The sequence below is a fragment of the Salmo salar genome, chromosome ssa20 (assembly GCF_905237065.1).
Source record: "Salmo salar chromosome ssa20, Ssal_v3.1, whole genome shotgun sequence".
Taxonomy (NCBI): Eukaryota; Metazoa; Chordata; class Actinopteri; order Salmoniformes; family Salmonidae; genus Salmo; species Salmo salar.
The window spans coordinates 67,821,024-67,847,144 of record NC_059461.1 but is presented as its reverse complement, the minus strand read 5'-3'; the positions used below and the strand labels follow the sequence as shown (position 1 = coordinate 67,847,144).

The following is a 26,121-nucleotide window of genomic DNA, read 5'->3' as shown; positions in this document are numbered from 1 at the left end:
AGAGTAGGATCCCACTTATGATTAAATGATCCAATGATTCAGACAGGACATACATGAGACCTTATTGCAGCATGATAGAACAGTACCTATGAGTTTAGAATTCATTTCATGACTTAAAACGAGTCATTCTAGAGCTGAGACCTTGTGACAGACACGATATTTAAACATATGAACATGAAAATCCTACACTGTATGAACATCATGCAGAGAGGACATATCCACTTTTAAAGTCAGCTGCCTATGATGAAGCGTGAATTATCCGGAACTGACGTAAAAGGGCGAATGATGTGGCACAAATTGGAAATCAATGTGAAATAAATAAGAATAAATAAGTGTTTGCCCTCTTAGATAAATTAAGGTTTGTTTTAGACTGTTCCATGTCAAAGCCAAAGATGAAATCACAGGTGGAACGATAATATTGGTTTGTCTGTCCTTCCAGAGATATCTTCAGCGGCTTCCGGATTGATAACATTATGACAAAGATGGTGGCTAAATGAAGACGTCTAACTCAGGCCATTTACCTTCGAAAGAAATGTCACAGTTCCGGTTTGCTTAAGGGGTGGCTCTCAATGCGATAGCAGCTGTGTCTTATCGGTTTAGTTCACTGACTGTATATGAACAAAAACAATTAGGCAGTTGGATGTCTTGCTTCCTCTTCCGTCTCAGATTTTGAGCCGTTTCCGCCGCCATTGCAGGTTTGGACTGAGATCAGTGTTTAAGACACTGCCATCCATCCATTCCGGCAGTGGAGAAAACGCATAAACATCCGGCGGCTACACTTGACACAATATTTTGGAATCACAATTTAGAAAATATTCCCAATAACAGCTTGCTTGGACGTAAATATCCACTGTCTGACTACGAATCAGTGAGTGAGGAGGTCGTAGCTAGCACGGTGCTAACCTAGCCAGCTAGCTTTTTAGCTAGAATTCCAGGACTCCGTAGAAGCAAAGGAAAACCGCAATGGCTCAAATACTACCTATTCGCTTCCAGGAGCACCTGCAGGTATGAAAACAATATTGCTAAATACTAGTCGTGGCGAGGGATCGTAACTATCGCACTAAATCCCTCCAGGTCTTTATCGGCTGCTTGACGATTTTCGCTAACTGTTAGCTAGCTAAGCTAACTGTAGCTGGCAGTCCAACACCCGCAGCGAAATGAATGACCTCTCCTCCCCGTTGCCATATTATGCTAGCTAGCTAGCTAGCGAAAAGACTAGCACAGTGAACGTCAACTTTCTGTGGTTGCCATCAAACGTAACGTTAACTGCTTTTATATGATAGCTGCTATTTAGATTTTAATTGGCCTGCTAACTCAAACATATGTCATGTTAAGTAATGGCTAACTACTTAACTAGATAGATACGTTTCTGTTTGACAGTCCATTCAATAACAGCCAGATGGATACATTTAGCTATTTCTGCTAGTGTGACACTGATCTTAGATTACCCCTACCCTGACATTCAAGTGAGGCAGTTGTTCAGTAAACTAAGTTGGTTTAAACAACAGATGTTCTATGGTTAAAACAACACAGCTATCTACAATACCTAGCTAGTTAGTATTATTTATTTTGATGTATTTATTTTTGATGTAGTTAACTATATCTATGGCCATAGGATGATAAAAGGGTAATGGGTTTGAATCAGTACAAATGGATAGTTACAGTACAAATTATCATCAACATAAAATCTTAATCTCTGCAATGATCATTAACCTGTGCATGAGCCTTAAGGTCTGTTAGCCCACTGATCTAAAGTGTTGGCATTAGTTCCAGGATAGGAGCCAACACGTTTTCAGGTCTCAGACAAGATCACTCACTCACTCATCATGCAAGTGTAGTTCACTGAACCACCTCTGCTACACAGTCACACTAGCAATTGTTTTTTTCAATCAAAATCTTTCTAACAATGTAATAATTCAATTTCCTTTAGCTCCAGAACCTGGGGATCAACCCAGCTAACATTGGATTCAGCACCCTGACTATGGAGTCTGATAAGTTCATCTGTATAAGAGAGAAGGTGGGCGAGCAGGCACAGGTTGTCATCATTGATATGGCGGACCCCAACACTCCCATCCGTAGGCCCATCTCTGCAGATAGCGCCATCATGAACCCTGCTAGCAAAGTTATTGCCCTCAAAGGTAAGGACTTCCACTGAGCCTGACTTGTTTCCTTTGACTGAACTAATATGTACAGAGGCTGTGGTTTTAACAACTTAATTCATCCAAACTAAGTGGTTAACTTCAACTTTATTGACTGCTGTAGGCCATCATTTCCCTATGTGTTGCTGTCCTAATATTAAAGGGAGTTTGTGTACGTACGATTTTGTTTGTCAGCAAGTTATTGATCTAGGCCTGTCACATTCTCCTTCACCTGTTAATGACCATATACAGGCCTGTCCATTTCTATTTTGTTTTAAAAAATCAGCAGTAAAACTGCTTGTGAGTTGCAATTTATAGTCTACATTTGAAACAATTGAACCCCTTTTGTACACTGATAAAATTGTCATACTATCATGAATGCTTTTTCTATTTTTGCTTGTTTTTGCTCTTTTCGTTTCTTAATGCTTTCTTATATGTTTGCAGACGGTGAGTTGGATTTTATATATCATGAGTTGTGGAAGTTGTAATCATGTTTGCACTGTGTTGGAATGTCTGCCCAGTACTGTATATGTTCTGTTTACATAGGAAAGAGTGTTAGAAAGTAGAATGGAAGCACAAGGGGATTGATTTAAAGAACAGGAGGCTATAGGGTAAATGGCAAACAGAATAGGGAAATTCAAGGGAGTTCATCAAGACCTCTAGGTTTGAGGAAAAAAGGGTTAAAGTAAAAACATCTGAGAATGCCTTGTGCACCTTTTATATTGCACACTACTGTCTCAATGGCGTAGAGGTCAAGGCTAATGCACAGGCTGAGACGGTGAAACATTCCTCTGACGCAAGATCCTTGTGATAACTTTTGATAATGTATTATTCATGCCCCTATTATGACTATATCCAGTTTGAGAGCTGGTCTTGGACTATAGGCCAAAATAGTCATGGTTTGCATGATTTTTGTCAGTGCATCCTGGGCTGCAGTGTAAGAACCTTGCATTTCAGAGACCAAGTGGATTGCAGATTAAACTTCAGGAAAATCAGATATGCAATGCAATATTTCAATACTAGACTATCGTAGCCAAATTAATTTGTATATTTGTGTTTGATTAATATTGATTTGACACTATGTATTCTATAATGTATTCTATTTTAATCGTTCACTTGTCAGACAAGATACACTAATGACCAAAAGTATGTGGACACCTGCTCGTCGAACATCTTATTAAAAAAGAATGGTAATTAATATTGAGTTGGTCCCCCCTTTGCTGCTATAACAGCCTCCACTCTTCTGGGAAGGCTTTCCACTAGATGTTGGAACATTGCTGCGGGGACTTGCTTCCATTCAGCTACAAGAGCATTAGTGAGGTCGGACACTGATGTTCGGCGATTAGGCCTGGCTCACAGTCGGCGTTCCAATTCATCCCAAAGGTGTTAGATGGAGTTGAGGTCAGGGCTCTGTGCAGGCCAGTCAAGTTCTTCCACACCGATTTCGACAAACCATTTCTGTATGGACTTCGCTTTGTGCACGGGGGCGTTGTCATGCTGAAACAGGAAAGGTCCTTCCCCAAACTGTTGCCACAAAGTTGGAAGCACAGAATTGTAGATAATGACTTATGCTGTAGTGTTAAGATTTCCCTTCACTGGCTCTAAGGGGCTTAGCCCGAACCATGAAAACAGCCTCAGACCATTATTCCTCCTCCACCAAATATTACAGTTGGCAGTATGCATTGGGGCAGGTAGCATTCTCCTGGCATCAGCCAAACCCAAATTTGTCTGTCGGACTGCCAGATGGTAAAGCGTGATTCATCACTCCAGAGAACCCATTTCCACTGCTCCAGAGTCCAATGGCAGCAAGCTTTACACCACTCCAGCAGAAGCTTGTCATTGCACATGGTGATCTTAGGCTTGTGTGCGGCTGCTCAGCCATGGACACCCATTTCATGAAGCTCCCGACGAACAGTTATTGTGCTGACGTTGCTTCCAGAGGCAGTTTGGAACTCTGTAGGTAGTGTTGTGGCTGAGACCAGATGATTTTTACGTTCTACGTGTTTCAGCACTCGGCGGTCCTGTTCTGTGAGCTTGTGTGGCCTACCACTTCACGGCTGAGCAGTTTTTGCTCATAGACGTTTCCATTTCACGATAACAGCACTTACAGTTGACCTGGGCAGCTATAGCAGGGCAGAAGTTTTACGAACTGACTTGTTGGAAAGGCGGCATCCTATGACGGTGCCACGTTGAAAGTCACTGAGCTCTAAAGTAAGGCCATTCTACTGCCAATGTTTGTCTACGGAGATTGCATGTCTGTGTGCTTGATTTTATGCACTTGTCAGCAACGGGTGTGGCTGAAATGGCCAAATTCACTAATTGAAGGGATGGCCACATACTTTTGTGTGTACATACCAGTCAAAAGTTTGGACATACCTAATTATTCCAGGGTTTTAACTTATTTTGACTATTTTCTACATTGTAGAATAATTGTGGAGACATCAAAATGATGAAATGGCACATGGAATCATGTAGTAACCAAAAAAGTGTTAAACAAATCAAAATATATTTGAGATTCTTCAAAGTAGCCACCCTTTGCCTTGATGACAGCTTTGCACACTCTTGGCATTCTCTCAACCAGCTTCATGGGGTAGTCACCTGGATTGCATTTCAATTAATAGGTATGCCTTAATTTGTGGAATTTCTTTCCTTGATGCGTGTTGGGACACGGTAGGGGTGGTATACAGAAGATGGCACTATTTGGTAAAATACCAAGTCCATTTTATGGCAAGAACAGCTCAAATAAGAAAAGAGAAACGACAGTTCATCGTTACTTTAAGACATGGTCAGTCAATCCGGAAAATGTCAAGAACTTTGAAAGTTTGTTCAAGTGCAGTCGCGAAAACCATCAAGCGATATGATGAAACTGGCTCTTATGAGGACCACCATAGGAAAGGAAGACCCAGACTTAACTCTGCTGCAGAGGATAAGTTCATTCGACTTACCAACCTCAGAAATTGGCAATTAACTACACCTCAGATTGCAGCCCAAATAAATGCTTCAGACTTGATGTAACAGACACTTCTCAACATCAACTGTTCAGAGGAGATTGCATGAATCAGGCCTTCATGGTCAAATTGCTGGAAAGAATCCACTACTAAAGGACGCAAATAAGAAGACTTTCTTGGGCCAAGGAACACAAGCAATGGACATTAGACCAGTGGAAATCTGTCCTTTTAGGTATGATGAGTTAAAATGTGAGATTTTTGGTTCCAACCGCCGTGTCTTTGTGAGATGCAGAGTAGGTGAATGGATGTTCTCCGCATGTGTGGTTCCCACTGTGAAGCATGAAGGAGGAGGTGTGGGGGTGCTTTGCTGGTGACACTGTCAGTGATTGACTTATTTAGAATTCAAGGCACACTTAACCAGCATGGCTACCACTGCATTTGGCAGCAATATACCATCCACTAAGCGCAAACCAGGTGGGGACTATCATTTGTTTTTCAACAGGACATTGATCCAAAATGCACCTCCAGGCTGTGTAAGGGCTATTTGACCAAGAAGGAGTGTGATGGAGTGCTGCATCAGATGACCAGGACTCCACAATCACCCGGCCACAAACCAATTGAAATGGTTTTAGGATGAGTTGGACCGCAGAGCGAAGGAAAGGCAGCAAACAAGTGCTCAGCATATGTGGGAACTCCTTTAAGACTGTTGGAAAAGCATTCCAGGGGACTACCTCATGAAGCTGGTTGAGAGTACAAAGCTGTCATCAAGGCAAAGGGTGGCTAACACTTTTTTTGATTACTACATGATTCCTTATGTGTTATTTCATAGTTTTGATGTCTTCACTATTTTTCTCCAATGTAGAAAATAAGAAAAACCCTTGAATGAGTAGGTGTGCACAAACTTTTGAAATGGTACTGTGTATATACAGTGGCAAGAAAAAGTATGTGAACCCTTTGGAATTACTGGGATTTCTGCAAAAATTGGTCATAAAATTTGATCTAATCTTCATCTAAGTCACAACAATGGACAAATACAGTCAACTTAAAATCGTATCATTGTTTGTGTGTTATTAGTTTGTCTTTATTTAAGACACTGTGTAAACATTCACAGTGCAGGGTGGGAAAAGTATGTGAATCCTTGGATTTAGTAACTGGTTGACCCTCCTTTGGCAGCAATAACCTCAACCAAACGTTTTCTGTAGTTGTGGATCAGACCTGCACAACAGTTAGGAGGAATTTTGGACCATTCCTCTTTACAAAACTGTTTCAGTTCAGCAATATTCTTGGAATGTCTGGTGTGAACTGCTCTCGAGGTCATGCCACAGCATCTCTGTCCGGTTGAGGTCAGGACTCTGACTGGGCCACTCCAGAAGGCATATTTTCTTCTGTTGAAGCCATTCTGTTGTTGATTTACTTCTGTGATTTGGGTCGTTGTCCTGTTGCATCACCCAACTTCTGTTGAGCTTCAATTTTCCAACCTTTTGGACAGGCCTAACATTCTCTTGCAAAATGTCTTGATAAACACGGGCGTTCATTTTTCCATCGACGATAGCAAGCTGTCCAGGCTATGAGGCAGCAAAGCAGCCCCAACCCATTATGCTCCCTCCCCCATATTTTACAGTTGGGATGAGGTTTTGATATTGGTGTGCTGTCTTTTTTTTCTCTCTACACATAGTGTTGTGTGTTCCTTCCTTCCAAACAGCTCAACTTTTTAGTTTCATCAGTCCACAGAATATTTAGCCACTAGTGCTGTTGAACATTCAGGTGCTCTTTTGCGAACTTCAGATGTGCAGCAATGTTTGTTTTTTTGGACAGCAGTGGCTTCTTCCGTGGTGTCCTCCCATGAACACCTTTCTTGTTTAGTGTTTTACATATCGTAGACTCGTCAACAGATGTGTTGGCATGTTCCAGAGATTTTTTTAAAGTCTTTAGCTGACACTCCAGTATTCTTCTTAACCTCATTGAGCATTCTGCGCTCTGTGCTCTTGCAGTCATCTTTGCAGGACGGCCACTCCTAGGGAGACTAGCAACAGTGCTGAACTTTCTCCATTTCTTGACAATTTGTCTTACCGTGGACTGATTAACATCAAGGCTTTTAGAGATACTTTTGTAACCCTTTCCAGCTTCATTCCAGTCAACAATTCTTAATCTTAGGTCTTCTTTGATCTCTTTTGTTTGATGCATGGTTCACATCGGGCATTTCTTCATGTGAATAGCAAACTCACATTTTTTTTATTTTTTATATTGAAGGGCAGTTCTAACCAGCATCTCCAATCTCATCTCATTGATTGGACTCCAGGTTAGCGGAGTCCTGACACCAATTAGCTTTTGGAGAAGTCATTAGCCTAGGGGTTCACATACTTTTTCCAACCTACACTGAATGTTTAAATGATGTATTCAATATAGACAAGAAAAATACAATTAGTGTGTTATTAGTTTAAGCACACTGTCTATTGTTTTGACTTAGAGGAAGAACAGAATTCCAGGTAATTCCAAAGGGGTCACATACTTTTTCTTGCAATTGTATAATGTAAGTGATCAATGTGTCATTTCTCTTTGCATTAGATGGGCTAGTTTTATTTTTTTTAATGTAGCTCTGTGATTTGTAGTCCAGGTGTATAGCGTTACACAACAGGAAATGCAGGCCTATAGACTTTTGAGTGGTGAAATTTGAAAACAATAGCAGGTTCATAGGCTACGGACAGAGGAAATTAATGAATAGGAAACCCTTTCCTTGCTCCAATAATAAGCCAGTGATTGGAAAGCCTGAAATGGAATGGTTGTCAGTCAGTGCATCCAAAGACACTTCTCGTACGTCATCACATCAGTTTGTGTTTTGTGGTCTTGCGTTAATCAGCATTCAGACCCAACCCCAAACTCCTTAATTCATCTCAGGATGAACTTACTGCAGTTAGGAATCCTGTAGAGCTGCTTGAACTCCTTGAAGTTCACCTATGACTAGGCACATACAATATTAGGACTTTTTACTAGTAATTAATAGAAGGACCTTATACAGTTCCTTCAAAGTATTCATACCCCTTGACCTATACCACATTTAGTTTTTACAGCCTGAATTCAAAATTGATTACAAAAAATCTCACCCATCTACACACAATACCCCATAATGATAGTGAAAACATGTTTTTAGAAATGCTTGCAAATTTATTGAAAATAAATACAAGTATTCACACCCCTTTGCTATAACACTCCAAATTGAGCTCAGGTGCATCCAGTTTCCTTTGATCATCCTTGATATCACTACAATTTGATTGTAGTCCACCTTTTGGACAATTCAATTGGTTTGACATGATTTAGAAAGAAACACCTTTCAATATAAGATCCTATAGTTAACAGTGCATGTCAAAGCAGAAACTATACTGTGAAGTCCAAGGATTTGTCAATAGATCTCCACAATAGAGTTGTGATGAGGCATATGTCTGGGGAAGGGTATTAAACCATTTCTAGTGTGTTTTTAACATTTCCAAGGGCACAGTGGTCGCCATCATTGGCAAATGGAAAAAATATGGAACTACCCAGACTCTGCATAGAGCTGGCCATTCGACCAAATGAAGCAACCGTGCAAGAAGGACCTTGGTCAGGGAGGTGATCTAGAACCCAGTGACCACTGACAGAACTATAGAGTTCGTTGACTGAGATAGGAGAAGCTGCCAGAAGGACAACCGTGTCTACAGCACTACACCAATATTGGCTTTATTGGAGAGTGGCCAGACGGAAGTCACTCCTGAGAAAAACGCACATGACCGCACATCCGGAGTTCGCAAAAAGGCACGTGAAAGTCTAAGAGCGTAAGTCAAAAGATTTCTTTGGTCTAATGACAAATGTAACTCTTTGGCCTGAATGCAGAGAGCTATGTCTGGAGAACCAGGCTTATCACCCTTCTAACACCATCCCTACATGAGGCATGGTGATGGCAGCAGTATGCTATGGGGATGCTTTTCAGCGGCAGGGACTGTGAGACTGGTAAGGATGGAGGGAGCAATGAATGGAGTCAAATACAGGCAAATCCTTGCTGAGAATCTGCTTCAGAATGCAAACGACCTTAGACTGGGGACAAGATTTATGTTTCAACAGGACAATGACCCTAAGCATTCAACCAAAGCAACGCTGGAATGGCATCAGAACAAGAATGTGAATGTTCAGACTTGAATCCCATTGGAAATCTGTGGAATGACTTGAAGATTGCTGTTCACTACTGCTCCCCATCTAACTTAACAGTGCTTGAGGGAATGGGAGAATCTCAAAATCCAGATGTGCAATGCTGATTGCACATACCCAAGACAACTCAAAGCTGTAATTAATCACTGCCAAAGGTTATTCTACAAAGTATTGACTCGGGTGTGAATACTTATGTAAAATAGATATTTCTGTATGTCATTTTCAATAAATTAGCAACATTTCAAAATATCCTGTTTTCCCTTTGTCATTATGGGGTATTGTGTGTAGATGGGTGAGAAATCTATTTACCCCATTTTCAATCCAGGTTGTAACACAACAAAATGTGGAATAAGTCAAGAAGTATGAACTTTCTGAAGGCACTGGTTTGTAAGTTATCAGTTCACCCAGTCACTAGTGGTTGCTGTTTATTAGCCTCATGTGGATTGGTGATGTCTTTTATCTTTTTTTTGTATTGGATCTTTTCCTTCCTGAATGCAGATCTTACCACGTTATTGGTTGCCCGTCGTTGTGGTCTTGCTTTCTGCATTGCAAGTGCTGTTTTGTTTGGTCATTTGGTGGCACTCGCACCAAACCATGACTACCACTATTTCTAAATCAAGTGAAATTTGGTATTACAGTATTTTCATTTCCCCTCTAGTTTGTTTGTGTGTGGTGGTTAGTAGTTTACATTAGTTAGTGGAGATACGGTGTTAGATCATCATATTGCTAAACCTTTTAATGTGTGAATTTTCAGCGGCAAAAACCCTCCAGATTTTCAACATTGAGATGAAGAGCAAGATGAAGGCTCACACCATGACTGATGACGTCACTTTCTGGAAGTGGATCTCCCTCAACACTGTAGCACTGGTCACAGACAACGCCGTCTACCATTGGAGCATGGAGGGAGACTCCCAGCCAGTCAAAGTCTTTGACAGACACTCCAGCCTAGCAGGCTGTCAAATCATCAACTACCGCACTGACGCCAAACAGAAATGGCTGCTTCTCATTGGGATTTCAGCACAGGTACTGAAATAGAGGGAATTAGATTGGATTTATGGTTGACGCTAGCTGTATTCTCCTGAAGTGACTTGAGTTTTTATTTTTTAAATGAGTTTGTCATAGAAGTTAATCCGTGTGAGTGTCTACACTAATGTACAGCAATACACTGACCTGATAGATGCTAATAACTTGCTTTTTGGCTGTTTTGAAGCTTGCACAGTTATGAAATGTTGTGCCCTGATAAGGCTTAATGTACCACTGGAAAATACTGCTGTAGCACAAGCTCTTGTACAGTATGTGTATTCCTTCATTTCAGCAAAACCGTGTGGTGGGAGCCATGCAGCTGTACTCTGTGGACAGGAAGGTGTCCCAGCCCATTGAGGGCCACGCCGCCGGCTTCGCCCAGTTCAAAATGGAGGGTAACACAGAGGAATCGACACTGTTCTGCTTTGCTGTCCGAGGGCAAGCTGGAGGAAAGGTAGGAATCTCCACTCAGCATGGACATGGAGTACTCAGGGAGGGCTGGAATGGAATGGAAAAAGAAAAATGAGCTGGGAGATGTCTCATATTTTTTTTTCCCTCTGAATGTGTTTTTGCTTTTCTAGTTACACATAATTGAAGTGGGAACCCCACCAACAGGCAATCAGCCGTTTCCAAAGAAGGCAGTGGACGTGTTCTTCCCTCCTGAGGCCCAGAATGACTTCCCTGTAGCCATGCAGGTACTAGAACCACTTCACAGACAAGAACTCAAACCTGTTCCGTACAGTCATGCAGGCCCTCTGCATTAATACCTGTTATGATACAGCTTCTGAAGCCTTGTCCCTGCTCTCTGTCCTCTAGATCAGCTCTAAGCAAGATGTTGTCTTTCTCATCACCAAATATGGCTACATCCACCTGTATGACCTCGAGACTGGCACCTGTATCTACATGAACCGGATCAGCGGGGAGACCATCTTTGTTACAGCCCCACATGAACCAACCGCTGGCATCATTGGAGTCAACAGGAAAGGACAGGTAAGTCTCCACTGGGTAAATGGGAGTGTTTTAATCCTTTTATCAGGAGTAACCAGATGCCAATGGGCTGATCTTTGCGTTTCCTGTCCAAAACGCACAGAGCCATTAAATATTCAGGAGGATGGAAAGCTGATCCATGTCTGTAGAGCCTACTGCTCCAGCTCTCCTCCTCAGAATTTACAAACACTGTATACTGTACCTGTGTGATGATGACTTGAGAGTCCCATATATGTGACAGTGGAAAAACAGGGTGTGTTTGTGTGGAAGTGTGCTTTTGTCGATTTTTATTTAATTTAACTAGGCAAGTCAGTTAAGAACAAATTATTGTTTTCAATGACGGCCTAGGAACAGTGGGTTAACTGCCTTGTCCAGGGGCAGAACGACAGATTTTTACCTTGTCAGCTCGAGGATTCGTTCTTGCAACCTTTCGGTTACTAGTCTATCGCGCTAACCACTAGGCTACCTGCCGCCCCGCCCCTGCCGTCTGTCTGTCTGTGTCGGTCGGTCGGTCGGTGACCTTGGCTGAGGGAAGCCTTGTTTAATACTTATCTAACGGCACCTCCAGCAGAGAGCAGCATGTGAAACACAGTTGGAGATCCTGCCAGGCGTCCTAATCTCCTTAAAGCTCCTGGCTCTCTAACCCTCCAGTCTGCTGCTCCTTTACATCTTAATGTAACACACACACACACTGCTCCATGGGGATGTCTATCTGTGTAGTTAAATCAAAAATGCTATTCTCTAGTCTAGCAACATTCTTTTTACACGTTCAGTTAAATTCTGAATAAATATGTGCGTTTAACAAAGGAATTATATAACGGTTTTGTTACATTTGTCAGTACGTATAAACGAATGTAATAGTACACATATTTTCATGTCTGTATAGGAGTGGGCTCTCTAACCCTGTCTGTGTGTTAATGTGTTTGTCCAGGTGTTGTCAGTGTGTGTGGAGGAGGAGAACATCATCCCCTACATCACCAACGTGCTCCAGAACCCAGACCTGGCCCTGCGCATGGCCGTGCGCAACAACCTGGCTGGGGCCGAGGAGCTGTTCGCCAGAAAGTTCAACACCCTGTTCGCTGCAGGGAACTACTCTGAGGCTGCCAAGGTGGCCGCCAACGCTCCCAAGGTACTGCCAATGCACCAAAATGCCCAAGCAATGAAAATCATGATCTGGTAAATGTTTTTTGGATGATATTTCAGCTGTCTTGTGTATAATAAGGTTTCTACTACTACGGTCTTCTATGTATCATGTTCACATTTTTTGAAAGTCAAAACGCTCCTTTCCTCCTCCTCCCCAGGGTATCCTGCGTACCCCGGACACCATCCGTAAGTTCCAGAGTGTGCCGGCCCAGCCGGGCCAGACCTCTCCACTGCTGCAGTACTTTGGCATCCTGCTGGACCAGGGCCAGCTCAACAAGTTTGAGTCTCTGGAGCTGTGCAGGCCCGTCCTACAGCAGGGACGCAAGCAGCTGCTGGAGAAATGGCTCAAAGAGGACAAGGCAAGGAAACTATAGTTATCATAATAAACTGAGACTATAGTTGTCTCTTAGTGTTGAGTTTGGATGTTCAACGTTGAGCTTAACAGTTTTATGTTCCAATTATGTATTGCTCAACATATAGCAGTGCTCTAATCAAATATCCCTATAACTATTGGGCTGGTTAGGACTTTATTTGAGACAGTGTTGGTTAGGGATTTACAGCTTGTAATGTGTGAATGAAAATTGCATGTCTTTTTTGCAGCTGGAGTGTTCAGAGGAGCTGGGGGACCTGGTGAAGTCAGTGGACCCCACTCTGGCCCTCAGCGTCTACCTCAGGGCCAACGTGCCCAACAAGGTCATTCAGTGTTTCGCTGAGACCGGACAGTTCCAGAAAATTGTCCTGTACGCCAAAAAGGTTAGTTGTGGTGTTTGTATTTCTATCGACAAGTCCTTTCCAATATAATATTTGACTTGACACAAAATGGAATTGTTTAATATGGTCAAATTAGATTGTATTCAGTTTTTAAATAACGGATGTGTTTTTCCTTATTTCCCTTCTAGGTGGGCTACACTCCAGACTGGATGTTCCTGCTAAGGAATGTGATGAGGATCAGTCCAGAACAAGGCCTGCAGTTCTCCCAGATGCTGGTGCAGGACGAGGAGCCACTGGCCGACATCACACAGGTCAGATGGCCAAACGTCTTCACCACCTCAACCCTTTTATCGTCCTATTTCCCTTACATTTTCTGAAGGAAAAAAACCTTGTTCAGTGCTGCGCTGTGAGGTGCTGTATACAGTAACATGATTGATGTGTGGTAGCTGATGTATTGTCTGTCTCCCTGTTCAGATCGTTGACGTGTTTATGGAGTATAACCTGATCCAGCAGTGTACCTCCTTCCTCCTGGACGCCCTGAAGAACAACAGGCCTGCTGAGGGGCCTCTGCAGACACGCCTGCTGGAGATGAATCTGGTCCACGCTCCACAGGTACACACATCACACCCCATCCCATACAGACCCAACACTTACACAGCAATTGTATGTTTTTTTTAATTTAATTTTATTTTAGTGCCACACTCTTATTTGCTTCTCTTCCACTGACTCATGATGTCATGGATTTTAAATTCATGTATGGTTTTTTTCTGCTTCAGGTGGCCGATGCCATCCTGGGCAACCAGATGTTCACCCACTACGACCGTGCCCACGTTGCCCAGCTGTGTGAGAAGGCTGGCCTGCTGCAGAGGGCTCTGGAGCATTACACCGACCTGTACGATATCAAACGGGCTGTGGTGCACACACACCTGCTCAACCCTGAGGTATAGGACACTATCTAACACAACCACACACTGCATGGAATAGAATGTCCAGGAGTGTTCATGGTCTTGGAGAACAGTGTGTACTTGCTGTGTTTTGCTCTTAATAAACATAACCTTTATCGACTAATGTGTGCATACTGGTATTTCTCCTGTCTGTGCACACTCTGTATGTGTATTGACTCTGTCCTGCAGTGGCTGGTGAACTTCTTTGGCTCCCTGTCAGTGGAGGACTCTCTAGAGTGTCTTCGGGCCATGCTGTCTGCCAACATCCGTCAGAACCTGCAGATCTGTGTCCAGGTGGCCTCTAAGTACCATGAGCAGCTCTCCACCAACTCTCTCACTGAGCTCTTTGAGTCCTTCAAGAGCTTTGAAGGTAAGCAGGCCATACACCTGATGCAAACCACCTAGCCTTGTCCTCACCTGCATGGAACATGCTCATGACTGTCTCAACAACCACATCCTACCTCTCTATCTATGGGGACTAAGTTCTGTCTCTATTCATTCCAGGTCTGTTCTACTTCCTGGGTTCCATCGTTAATTTCAGCCAGGACCCAGAGGTCCACTTCAAGTACATCCAGGCCGCCTGTAAGACGGGACAGATCAAAGAGGTGGAGAGGATCTGCAGAGAGAGCAACTGCTACGACCCCGAACGAGTCAAGAATTTCCTCAAGGTAAGGGAGAAAAGTAGGCATACTGTAGCATGACATCACAGTTCAGCTTACTTCAGTCTTTATTTGTTTAATTACCCTGAAAGCCAAGTCTAGCTGTTAGTTTGATTCTGTGAGCTGATATCAATCTTTCTTCTCTTCACAGGAAGCTAAGCTGACTGACCAGCTCCCCCTGATCATCGTGTGTGACCGCTTTGACTTTGTCCACGACCTGGTCCTCTACCTGTACCGCAACACCCTGCAGAAATACATTGAGATCTATGTGCAGAAGGTACATAAACTCATATTAACCTGCGTAACGGCTTCTTTTTTTTAATACACACATACACCATTGTACGATATGTGAATTTGTGTTTGTGTGTCAGGTGAACCCCAGCCGTCTGCCGGTGGTGATTGGAGGGCTGCTGGATGTGGACTGTGCTGAGGATGTGATTAAGAACCTGATCCTGGTGGTGAAAGGACAGTTCTCCACGGATGAACTAGTGGCTGAGGTGGAGAAGAGGAACAGGTAAGGAGCATGGGGACCGGGAGAGGTTATGTCTCAGCCCAGACTGGCTTTATGCTGTAGTGCATTTAATTGTGACATTACTTCTGAAAGAGAAAGTAGGATGAAGGGGTGCTGTTTGACCAACTTAAGTGTAAATATATCTAGTTTATGAGCGCCTGAAACTTGAAGATGTGTATATATTTGTTGGCTCCAGACTGAAGCTGCTCCTGCCTTGGCTGGAGGCCCGTATCCATGAGGGCTGTGAGGAGCCAGCTACCCACAATGCCCTGGCCAAGATCTACATCGACAGCAACAACAACCCTGAGCGCTTCCTGCGTGAGAACACCTTCTACGACAGCCGTGTGGTGGGCAAGTACTGTGAGAAGAGGGACCCCCACCTGGCCTGCGTGGCCTACGAGAGAGGACAGTGTGACCAGGAGCTCATTAATGTGAGTGGGGAAATAAGAATTACATTTTCACTTGACTAATACATTGAAATGTTAATTTTACACTGTTTGCGTATGTTTTCCCTCAAATACTGATCATCTTACATTTCCTGTACAGGTGTGCAATGAGAACTCTCTGTTCAAGAGTCTGTCTCGCTACCTGGTTCGCCGTAAAGACCCTGAGCTGTGGGCCAGCGTGCTGCTGGAGAGTAACCCGTTCAGAAGACCCCTCATCGACCAGGTATGGACCTGTTCCTGCCTGTTTGAAACGCAAACCTCATCATCCTCACTAAAACCATGGCCCAAAATGTGCTGTGATGTCCCACCTAAACGTTGCTTATATTTCTCACGATGGTTAAATTATTTGTGACTTGTTGACTATAAGTTTGCAGAATGGTGACTGTTCTCTCCATTCTGGAATAATGAATGATGTTTGTTTATCTTTCTTTCAGGTTGTTCAGACAGCCCTGTCTGAGACACAGGACCCAGAGGAGGTGTCAGTCACAGTCAAGGCCTTCATGACTGCAGACCTCCCCAACGAACTCATTGAGCTGCTGGAGAAGATCGTTCTGGATAACTCGGTCTTCAGTGAACACAGGTACTAGGGCTACTGAAGCTCTACTACCTGTGCTCACTGGCAGACTGAGCTGTCCATTGTGTGTCTGCTCTTTCAATACCAGACTTGTTTGGAACTTTAAACTTGTTTTAGTTTGCCATGCTGAGGAGAGTTCATCTGTGTTTTTATTCAGAAACCTGCAGAACCTGCTGATCCTGACAGCCATCAAAGCGGACCGTACCCGTGTGATGGAGTACATCAACCGCCTAGACAACTACGACGCCCCCGACATCGCTAACATCGCCATCAGTAACGAGCTCTTCGAGGAGGCCTTCGCCATCTTCAGGAAGTTTGACGTCAACACATCCGCCGTGCAGGTCAGCGGTTGAGTCTTTTGCTCTGGCAAATGGACCATTGACCAAAATGTTGCTTGTTCAATTCCCGTTGTGGGCAATGCTACCTTTCTGTCTGAATTCTATGGATTAAGAGGTAAACTTGACAAAAGTTCTTTCTGTGTTTTTAGGTTCTGATTGAGCACATTGGGAACCTGGACCGGGCCTACGAATTTGCTGAACGCTGCAACGAGCCTCCGGTGTGGAGCCAGCTGGCCAAGGCTCAGCTGCAGAAGGGTCTGGTGAAGGAGGCCATCGATTCCTACATCAAGGCTGATGACCCCTCTGCCTACATGGAGGTGGGCCAGGCTGCAGCCCAGAGTGGTAAGAGACAAGAAAATGATCTACGTATTGTCCAGCATACAACCAACATTAGGGTTTTTCAATGTAGGCTTGTTATTGGAGGTGAAGGTATTCACTTGCATCCAATTTGGGGGGAAAGTAGTCTGGGCACCAGTCTCTAACATTCCACTCCTTGTGTCATATTCCAAAGAGACTGGACTTTTTGCAATCTCAAAGTTGCAGAAACCAGGCTAGGAGAAAAGGGTTTAGTGAAGTAAATCTAAATGTTCCTCTACCATCCTCAGGTAACTGGGAGGACCTGGTGAAGTTCCTTCAGATGGCCCGTAAGAAGTCCCGTGAGTCCTACGTGGAGACAGAGCTCATCTTCGCCCTGGCCAAGACCAACCGCCTGGCTGAGCTGGAGGAGTTCATCAATGGACCCAACAATGCCCACATCCAACAGGTACTCTACCAACACAAAATACACATACTGGCGCATACACACACCGGCATACCCCCACACAGGTTTACCTGACACATCCTTCTCCATCACTGCTGGCCAGTATCATACCTTTTCTTATGAAGTATTTCTCTATTCCAGGTGGGTGACAGGTGTTATGATGAGAGGATGTATGATGCGGCCAAGCTGCTCTACAACAACGTGTCCAATTTCGGGCGGCTAGCGTCCACCCTGGTCCACCTGGGAGAGTACCAGGCCGCCGTGGATGGAGCCCGCAAAGCCAACAGCACCCGCACCTGGAAAGAGGTGTGCTTTGCCTGTGTGGATGGAAACGAGTTCCGCCTGGCCCAGATGTGTGGCCTGCACATAGTTGTCCATGCTGATGAACTGGAGGAGCTCATCAACTACTACCAGGTAAGGCCCATTTGGTTCAATTACTACCAATATTCACTCTCATAGCAATTGCCTTATCCTGGCCAGAGTTAAAGAAAATCATTTACCAAATCGTACCATAGCATGTGATAAATGTGTTTTTAATGGTCCTGTGTTGATTGAAGATGCCATGGTTGTGTTTATCTCCAGGACCGTGCTTACTTTGAGGAGCTGATCACCATGCTGGAGGCAGCCCTGGGCCTGGAGCGGGCTCACATGGGCATGTTCACCGAGCTGGCCATCCTCTACTCCAAGTTCAAACCCCAGAAGATGAGGGAGCACCTGGAGCTCTTCTGGTCCAGAGTCAACATTCCAAAGGTAAGAGAGAGGAAGAACGCTACGAGATAGATGTCTATATGCAAGCAGATTGAAATGATCTGCATAGTCTTTATATTTTCATATTTGTTCATATGTTATTTGAATGCAGCAATGTGTGTGATTTAGTGATTGTATCTTTGTGTGCTGTTTTGGGGTGGGTGTAGATAATGTTAATGTGTGTGATTGTATCTGCAGGTCCTGAGGGCTGCAGAGCAGGCCCACCTGTGGGCGGAGCTGGTCTTCCTCTATGACAAGTATGAGGAGTTTGACAACGCCATCCTCACCATGATGAGCCACCCCTCAGACGCCTGGAAGGAGGGACAGTTCAAAGACATTGTCACCAAGGTAACTGACTGACTGCAACAACACACAAGCTCAGCATTGACTGCATGTCATGTTTTAGATTTGCAAACATTTCGTATTGGTCATTCAAGGACAAGTTGTCATGATGTATTCCTTGGTCATTGTATTAGGCCAAGTATTTGTCACTGACTAGATATCCACATCCTGCAGCTAATTGTATGAGGCTTTGTGATTTCAGGTGGCTAATGTGGAGTTATACTACAAGGCTATCCAGTTCTACCTGGAGTTCAAACCATTGTTACTGAACGACCTGCTCATAGTGCTGTCACCACGACTCGACCACACCCGCGCAGTCAACTTCTTCATGAAGGTACTAGGATGCTACTCTGTCCATACTTGATAGCTTCTTGTATGTCAATCTTTGGCATTCAGAATGACCTGCTTGACTGTCCACTGACTGGACTTTTCTCTGTCCACCTCCAGACCAAGCAGCTGTCACTGGTCAAGCCGTACCTGCGGTCAGTGCAGAACCACAACAACAAGGGTGTCAACGAAGCACTTAACAACCTCTTCATCACAGAGGAAGACTATGCGGTACTAAGATCTTGTAACATAAGCTTAGTTTTGCATACTTTGGAGAAAATAATCTGTGAAAACTGAAATTACCATTGTGAAAAGAGAAAGTTCCGTTGTTGAAAGAAAGTGCATTCATTTTCTGTCATGCAGAAATGACTTTCTCTCTTGTTGTTACTCCTCTGTCCTGTCCAGGCCCTGCGTGCCTCCATCGATGCCTACGACAACTTTGACAACATCACCCTTGCCCAGGGCCTGGAGAAGCACGAGCTGATTGAGTTCAGGAGGATCGCTGCCTACCTCTTCAAAGGCAACAACCGCTGGAAGCAGAGCGTGGAACTCTGCAAGAAGGACAAACTCTACAAGGTCCAGCTTCTCCTCAACTTTATATCAAATACTAATATTTTGTCTAAAGACCAGTGATCATCAGCTCACACATACCCATGCTGCTGCTGTTTTTTGTAAAATGTGTGGATCATAACATTGCTTTTAGATATGTCACTGTCTGAATTCTTTCCCCATGTCTCCCCTGTTTTGATATGTATGTCTGTGGTGTTTTGTGTGTAGGACGCCATGCAGTATGCGTCTGAGTCGAAAGACGTGGAGCTGGCTGAGGAGTTGTTGGCCTGGTTCCTGGAGGAGGATAAGAAGGAGTGCTTTGCCGCCTGCCTCTTCACCTGCTATGACCTGCTGAGGCCTGACGTGGTACTGGAGACGGCCTGGAGGCACAACATCATGGACTTCTCCATGCCCTATTTCATCCAGGTCATGAGGGAGTACCTCTCCAAGGTGGGTTAGGTTGGCCATGCCTCGGATGGCAGTTCACCCCATAGGGTATTTTATATAGAGTCTGGTAAGGGTTTTTGTGCCTAAGTTATCAGTGTCTACAGTGAAAAGTAGGTACTGTTAACATGAGGCAATTTGTTGTCAGGTGATGTTTTTAATGTACCAATTTACCTTTTTGAGGAGGTCACCTTTTAGGATCTTGTAAACAACCACAACTTCAGCCGATCACATCCTGTTCCGTTTCTCTCGATCATGTGACCGGTAATCATGTGTTCTGTTTTGATTTGGGTTTTCATCTCTGCTACTTTTCCATACAAATGTTAACGTCAGGAGATTCATACTACTTAGTATTCTTCCATGCCACATATATTTGTCATATGGCAAGAAATATCACTTCTTGTGGTAGAACATAATGGTAGTATAGGCTATAGTCTGCTGGAATTGAGGACAGACCACTACGTAGACCAATTGTACAAAATTATGCATGTTGTATGATGCTTACTATAATGATATTTTAAAAACAGGTCTGCTGATATAAAATATCTAACTTAAAAGTACCACATTTGTATCAAAAGTGGCTTATTTCCATCTCTCACTTTTTTTTTTGGTTTTTTTTCTTCTCTGATTCCACGTTTGTTTGTTCTCTCTGTTGGGAGAGAGTGTTTTGTTTTTCTCCTTAAGTTGCCTCTCTGAATTCCCTTTCAGGTTGATGCGATTAAGGAAAAGGTGAAAGTCCAGCCATTTCCAGTCATTCTTTTTGACCCTCTGTAGTCTGTAGTTTGGAGGAGTGAAACTAGAGGAAACTGCATGAGTCTGTCCCCTCCCCATGTCACTGCTGCTTTTGACTCCACTCTCCACACCTTGACTAGACCCAGAATGGTCTGGAGTGGGGCTCTCCCACCCTGCCTCTGGGGAGCTGCTGGGCATGCTGGGGTTTGGGATGGCTCTATTAGCTATTGCTCTTTGTTCCAGGGTTGAATCAGTGACTGACCAATCAGGATTCAGGAACTCATTCACCCCAGCAACACCCAAACAGAGGGATGTTTAGTTCCGTTCCATTGAGGCTGCCCACATAAACCAGCAAACTCAGTAACTGTCCAGGAGCAGGAAAGGAGAGCTCTACTCTGGATAACCTACTGTAGTCAGACTACTCTCCCTTAGACCTGTAGATACTAATGAAAAACTACCACTGTCTGTAATATCACTGATCTGCAGTCTGCTGTTGGCTTGAGGCTGTGATAATCTCTACCACTTGCCATTTAGGGGTCAACTTTGGTAGAGTACTGGGGTTTGATGTGTACTGAAATGAATGCTGAAACAGCCCTGGGACCACATTGAATGTGGTCTGACCAGCGCTTAGGGCCAACATTGTTCAATTTTGTTCTTTATAGGGAAGTAATGTAGCCTCATTTGGGCTATGCACAGCTGGAGACAGCTGCAAAGTGGGAGAATAGAACACATTGTGTATGGAGTACCCTCTTATGTAACGGTTTACAGAATTAACTCTCAAAGTAAAAAAATGCCAAGTTTTAGATGTAAATATCCTCAACAAATTGTGACGTGTATGTAGATGTTTTTTTCATTTTATTATATTTGTGTTCCTTTTATTTGTTATATTAGTTGTAGTGTCTTTGCTACTCCAGAACTGTAAAGTGTGGTCTGTTCAATGACAAGTGGGGTACTGTGTGTACATAGTGTGTAGAACGCGTGTAGCATACTTATATTGTATTCGGGGCAAGCATGCGTTTCCCCCTCCCATAGCATAAGCAGCATTTTTGGACAGGCTTGGAGACATTGTTGTTGGCTGTGCCTGCTTCTGGATGCCTTGACTGGCTGTACAAACCATCCCTCCATCCTCTCACTCCCTCCACTGTGGCACACTGCCTTTTTCATGCACTCTTCTAAACAGAAATGATCTAACTGCCGCTTCAGCATGTCTCTTTCCCCTTCAATGAACCTACAGCCTGTTTACCTGTATCTTTAAACAATGTACTGACTGTTTTGCCAGAAGGCAAGTATGTAGAGAACTGAACCCTACGTTGTGATCTGACAGGACAGAAGTATATTCATAGATGACTTATCATGGTTTTGTTGAAGTGATCTTGTGAAGTTTCAGGATGCAGAGGTTGTGTATGTCTCTTATTCAAGATGCTGCTTGCTTGAACCTGTGAATTGTCAGTCTTGCCTTTTCTTTTACAATTCCTGCTCTAAGCTGCTTAACAACTAACCAAGCAGACCAACATGATTAAGATTTCCCTTATTTGCTGGTTATTGACAATTTTAATATAAATATAATCTTTCCATTTAGAACTTTTTATTATCATTGTGGTTTCCAGTTGATTCATTGAATCTGTTTGTTCAACTTCATGGTAGGGAATGTTTTTGTTGTTGGTGTTAGCAATGTGATAGTGCTTGTAATCCCTGGTAGTTAGATTTCTGTGATGTTGGCCCATATTAGAGCTGTTGAAATGGGTTTGGTTCTCTACATACTGTCCAAACACATGGAAATAGATGCATCTGGTGGCTGGATGGTGGGATCATTTTTAATTATTTAATATTTACAGTGCCGTCGGAAAGTATACAGACCCCTTGACATTTTCCACATTTTGTTAGGATTCAGCCTTATCCTAAAATTGATTAAATAGTCCCCCCCCCATTAATCTACACAGAATACCAGATAACAACAAAGCAAAAACAGGATTTCTTTTACATTTTTGTTAATTTATTTTAATTTATTTAATCAATTTTAGAATAGAGTTGTGACGTAACAGCGTGGAAAAAGTCAAGGGGTCTGAATACTTTCCGAAGGCACTGTGTGTATGTATACAGTGCCAGTCAAAAGTTTGGACACCTACTCATTCAAGGGGTTTATTTTATTTTTACTATTTTCTACTTAGTTGATGTTTTCACAACTATTCTACAATGAAATAACACATATGGAATCTTGTAGTAACCAAAAATGTGTTAAACAAATCTAAATATATTTGAGATTCTTCAAAGTAGCCACACTTTGCCTTGATGACAGCTTTGCATTCTCTCAGCTTTTGCTTCATGAGGTAGTCACCTGGAATGCATTTCAATTAACAGGTGTGCCTTGATAAAAGTTAATTTGTGCAATTTCTTTCCTTCTTAATGCGTTATAGCCAATCAGTTGTTGTGACATGGTAGGGGGGTATACAGAAGATGGCCCCCTATTTGGTAAAAGGCCAAGTCCATATTATGGCAAGAACAGCTCAAATAAGCAAAGAAAAATGACAGTCCATTATTTTTTACATTTACATTTTAGCAGACGCTCTTATCCAGAGCGACATACAGTAGTGAATACATACATATTTTTTTTCTTCCCCCGTACAGTCAATATGGAAAATTTCTGGAACTTTGAAAGTTTCTTCAAGTGCAGTCACAAAAATCCTCAAGCGCTATGATGAAACTGGCTCTCACGGGGACCTCCACAGGAGTGGAAGACCCAGAGTTACCTCTGCTGCAGAGGATAAGTTCATTTAGAGTTAACTGCACCCCAGATTGCAGCCCAAATAAATGCTTCATAGTTCAAGAAATAGACCCATCTCAACATCAACTGTTCAGTTGAGACTGCGTGAATCAGGCCTTCATGGTCGAATTGCTGCAAAGAAACCACTACTAAAGGACACCAGTAAGAAGACTTGCTTGGGCCAAGAAACACGAGCAATGGACATTAGACCGGTGGAAATCTGTCCATTGGTCTGGAATCCAAATTTGTGAGACGCAGAGTAGGTGAACAGATGATCTCTGCATGTGTGGGTCCCACTGTGAAGCATGGAGGAGGAGGTGTGATGGTGCTTTGCTGGTCTGTGATTTATTTAGAATTCAAGGCACACTTAACCAGCATGGCTACCACAGCATTCTGCAGCGATACGCCATCCCATCTGGTTTACACTTAGTGGGACTATCATTTGTTTTTCAACAGGACAATGACCCAAAACACACCTCCAGGCCATGGTAAGGGCTATTTGACCAAGGAGAGTGATGGTGCTGCATTAGATGACCTGGCATCCACAATCACCTGACCTCAACCAAATTGACATGGTTTGGGATGAGTTGGACCGCAGAGTGAAGGAAAAGCAGCCAACAAGTGCTCAGCATATGTGGGAACTCCTTTAAGACTGTTGATAAAGCATTCCAGGTGAAGCTGGGTGAGAAAATGCCAAGACTGTGCAAAGCCGTCATCAAGGCAAAGGGTGGCTACTTAAACAAATCCAAATATATTTTATATTTGAGATTCTTCTAACACTTGTTTTGGTTACTACATGATTCCATATGTGTTATTTCATTAGTTTTGATTTCTTCACTATTATTCTACAATGTAGAAAATAGTAAAAATAAAAACCTTTTAAATGATTAGGTGTCAACTTTCGACTGGTACTGTATATATTAGTGTTTTGTTTAGGCTTAGTTGTGTGTATCTAATCTGAAATTAGACTCCTTTACAACCCTAATGCTGGGCTGTCGTGGTCAAGCTTGGTAGCTAGTATCGCCAGTAGCCACTAGTAACAGTGCCTGACTAAAAAACCCTCCCACACACCGTAGCATGGCCTGCCTCTTGTGGCCTGTTTTTTTTTTTTTTTAATCTTGACTTTATTCATCTCTGCCTGTCAGGAATGGTCCCATCGGCCAGCCAGTGAAATAACCCAGAGGTCAGTTATAATGGCATCTCATTAGAGCTCCCCTTGCTGGTTGTGTCTGTGGTTAACATGCTCACCTTTCTTCCTGCCTCTCAGGTCGACAAGCTTGACGCCTCCGAGTCCCTGAGGAAACAGGAGGAGCAGAACACAGAGTCCCAGCCCATTGTTTATGGTACGGTGGCCTGACCTCTACATAACCCTGCCGCTCTATTGGTTGAATATGTTAAAGGGGGTCTATAATGCTTTGAAGTTTTAGCACCTGGGCGGTGTTAACCCTTTGCAGTGTGTTTGTATATTAGTAATCTTGTCACGAAGCTCATGCTAGTGTCCTCCGTGTTTGTGTTGCAGGCACGCCCCAGCTCATGCTCACTTCAGGCCCTGGTCAGGCTGTGCCCCCCCAGCCTGGCTATGGAGGCTACAGCTACCCAGCAGCACCCACCGGCTACAGCCAGCCTCCCCAGCCTGGCTTTGGCTATGGCATGTGAACGCCCACCACCCCTGACCCCTTAGTCACCTGTTTGTCTCTCCTTGTGTTCCTCACCAGCTTACCATGCTCACAATAGAGGATACAAACAAAAAGAAAACCTGCGCTCTTTTAAATTATTTGTATTATGTTCTCCTTTAAAAACTGCAATGGACTTTTATTTGTATTGTTTTGAACAGATATTTGACCACTTTTTTTTTTCTTTTTCACATTCCATATTTGACTACTTAATAACACTTACTTTTAATTATGATTTTTGTGTAATAGTTTTTTTTTATGGGGTTATGTATGTAAGTGGACTTGAGAAAGAAGCAATTAACTTTTTTTGAAGTAGTTGGAGAAGCATCTAATTTGCACTCTGTCGTGAGAAGAAACTAATATAGAAACTCTTAATTTTGATGTACTGAACGTGTGAACAGCTTACATTGTCTATTCGTCTGTCTGTATAATGCATTTCATTATTGTATATTCTGAAAAAAGGTTACATATAATATTTGAACATATATTGCCACTTCAACACTAAGTAACGATAGTATATTCTGCACAGGCGTGTAGCTTTTAAGTTTTAAATGCGTACGGACGTATGTATCTGAGTGTGAATGTGTGTGTGATCTAAATAAGAATTTTAATCCCCCTTGTTCTATACTGGCTCTCCAGTCAACCCCAGTAGATGTTAGTCCTCCTTTGTTGGCTCCGTGTGTTTTAATCTAGGTGACCTTCTGTTGTGCTGTGTACAGTGCTTGTGTGTGAGACTGTGTCTGTGTATGTGCAGGGGGATCGAAGGCTGACTCTTCAGACCCACACGTTTGTATTTACTCACCACCCTCCTTGTGCTGAGGTCTGTGTATGCCAGGTGTTGTGGTGTTCTAGGTCACCATATTTTTGTGTGTACAGAAGAACGATCGTTTTAAAAAAGTGGAGATCCTGCTCGTTGTCCTCCACGGCCCTGTCCCGTTTGGTTCGGTCAGTGCGATTGGCTCTGAGAACAAATGGAGGAATTGGAGGACAGGGCCGTTCTCCTTTGGTGTCCTAATGTCAACTTGTTTAGATCAGTAACACTCCTGTAGGTTATGTATTTCAATGGTTATTATGAAGAATTAGTTCAGTACTACAGCATACAGTTCTTTGTCAAGAATGGTCTGAAATAAAAGCCTGTATTGACCTTGATGTATTCCCAAAGTGCTTCGAGCTGTGTGTGTAAAGTAT

At 43.2% G+C, this 26,121-nt stretch overlaps 1 protein-coding gene across 6 annotated transcripts; it reads left to right on the top strand.

The window, feature by feature from the left end:
• Positions 1-495: 495 nt before the first annotated feature.
• Positions 496-26,082, top strand: LOC106581108 (clathrin heavy chain 1). Of its 6 annotated transcripts, XM_014162857.2 has the most exons (34): positions 496-1,005; positions 1,931-2,138; positions 2,583-2,585; positions 10,017-10,285; positions 10,578-10,739; positions 10,867-10,980; positions 11,102-11,275; positions 12,204-12,401; positions 12,574-12,774; positions 13,016-13,168; positions 13,315-13,437; positions 13,601-13,738; positions 13,903-14,067; positions 14,260-14,440; positions 14,575-14,738; positions 14,881-15,006; positions 15,101-15,243; positions 15,437-15,671; positions 15,787-15,909; positions 16,121-16,266; positions 16,418-16,601; positions 16,748-16,940; positions 17,204-17,361; positions 17,500-17,772; positions 17,941-18,108; positions 18,304-18,453; positions 18,650-18,781; positions 18,895-19,005; positions 19,180-19,350; positions 19,552-19,773; positions 20,476-20,496; positions 24,406-24,443; positions 24,528-24,603; positions 24,780-26,082. In XM_014162857.2, exons 1-33 carry the CDS (start codon positions 964-966, stop codon positions 24,556-24,558), a joined length of 4,920 nt encoding a protein of 1,639 aa, XP_014018332.1. In that variant the 5' UTR covers positions 496-963; the 3' UTR covers positions 24,559-24,603; positions 24,780-26,082. The 6 variants fall into 6 exon arrangements, with proteins under 6 accessions (XP_014018332.1, XP_014018334.1, XP_014018328.1 ...); XM_014162859.2 differs by lacking the exon at positions 20,476-20,496; XM_014162853.2 differs by lacking the exon at positions 24,406-24,443 and having other exon boundaries at positions 497-1,005.
• The last annotated feature ends 39 nt before the right edge of the window (positions 26,083-26,121 follow it).